This window comes from Lactuca virosa, chromosome 5 (assembly GCF_052849685.1).
Source record: "Lactuca virosa cultivar CGN04683 chromosome 5, Lactuca_virosa_CGN04683_v6, whole genome shotgun sequence".
NCBI lineage: Eukaryota > Viridiplantae > Streptophyta > Magnoliopsida > Asterales > Asteraceae > Lactuca > Lactuca virosa.
The window spans coordinates 247,075,164-247,076,829 of NC_136430.1; the positions used below are offsets into that span (position 1 = coordinate 247,075,164).

Here is a 1,666-nt window from a genome sequence, read left to right on the forward strand (position 1 = left end):
ATGCCTCATTCACGAAGCCAGTCTATAAAGGGGGTATAAGAAAACTGCCTATAAAATGGTAATTGAGTGGGTGTCCACTCTCACCCATCGCCTCCTTGATTGCTGGAGGGTCGTTAGCAGAACGGACTTGATAGCACACTAATTCTCATTAAAATTATAATGCTATTAAAAGTACTAGAACCTTTTTATTAAAATCCCAAATCTAGTTACTTTAGGAAAAATGTGAATTAGTATGCTAACCCATGAAATTACACATTACACTTTATAAGTCGTTAGTGGAGCGTGTGTGGTTAACCGACACACTAATAGGGACTAATAAAGAGTCGTAATGGGTATCTCATAAATTATCATTGTTGATGGAGCTTGTTTGGTTTAACGACACATCATTTGAAATGATAAATTACATTGAGGTTACTAAGCACATTTGCATGGTTATTCACATCTTGTTTGTGATCCTTGATATCCCAGTCACAAATAGGAGAACATAATCCGAGATTAAACATGCCATTTAATAGTTTCAATGAATCTCAAAAGACCTAGGAATTTCACTTAATTTCATTTCTTTCTGGTGGAATTGGTAAATCGTTATTTACCTACCTTTATAAAATTTACAATTAGATTACGACATCCCTTTTCTAAGTTGTGAATAATGTATTTGAGTCCTAGCCTTAATATTTTGTTACTATATTAAGGATTATTGTTAACTAACTAAAGCTACCTTCTTTTGTACATGTCTACCTCTGCTGATGCATCTGCTCCATCATCCTCCTCCCATCATAACTTCTCCTTGCTCTCTATCTACTCCAAAGTCATATTGGATGGTACCAATTACAATGATTGGATGCAGAATATAAAGATGGCTCTTCAATTCGAGAATAAATAGTATGTCCTTGAGAAAGAACTTGTTGAAGTCGAAGAGGACAAAGCTACTCCTACAGAATACGCCTCCTACCAAAAGCATTACGACGATGCAACAAAAAGTTGCTTGCATCATGGTCGCCACCATGAACCCTGATTTGCAGAGATTTTATGAGGACTACTGGCCTTATAAGATGAAAAAGGACCTTGTGGAAAAGTTTCATAAGCGAGATCGTCAAGAAAAGTATGAAGTGGTCAAAGCCCTCATGTCATGCAAGATGGAAGAGGGAGAATATGTATGTAGCCACGTGCAGAGAATGCAACGATACGTGGAACGTCTAGTTAGGCTAAATATGCATTTTGATGAGGAGTTGACCATTGACAAGGTCATGAACTCCTTACCTAGTTGTTATGATCAGTTTATCTTAACTTATCATTTAAACAACATTGAGACCACCTTGGCTCAATTGCACAACCTACTGCAGACTGTTGAGGCAGGAATGAAGGGTAAGAACTCAAACCCTAATCCTCCTAGTGCTCCCGTTCTGGCCATTAGTCAAGGAAAAGGGAAGAAGAGGAAAGGTCTTCCTAAACAGATATGGAAATGAAAATACCATGATGGGTCGTCAAGCAATAGACCCAAAGGAAAATCTAGTTCTGACATTCCTCACATGTCGGATCCTAAAGAGGTCACTTGCTTTTACTGTAATGACAAAGGCCATTGGAAACGAAGCTGCCCAAAGTATCTACAAGACATCAAGGATGGCAACATGAAGCCATCTTCTGCATGTATATACACTATTTCATC

The 1,666-nt window shown here is 38.0% G+C and overlaps 1 protein-coding gene across 1 annotated transcript; it reads left to right on the forward strand.

The window, feature by feature from the left end:
* Window positions 1–968: 968 nt before the first annotated feature.
* LOC145112581 (uncharacterized) lies at window positions 969–1,466 on the forward strand. The gene has a single exon (XM_079048731.1). It carries the CDS (start codon window positions 969–971, stop codon window positions 1,464–1,466), a length of 498 nt encoding a protein of 165 aa, XP_078904857.1.
* The last annotated feature ends 200 nt before the right edge of the window (window positions 1,467–1,666 follow it).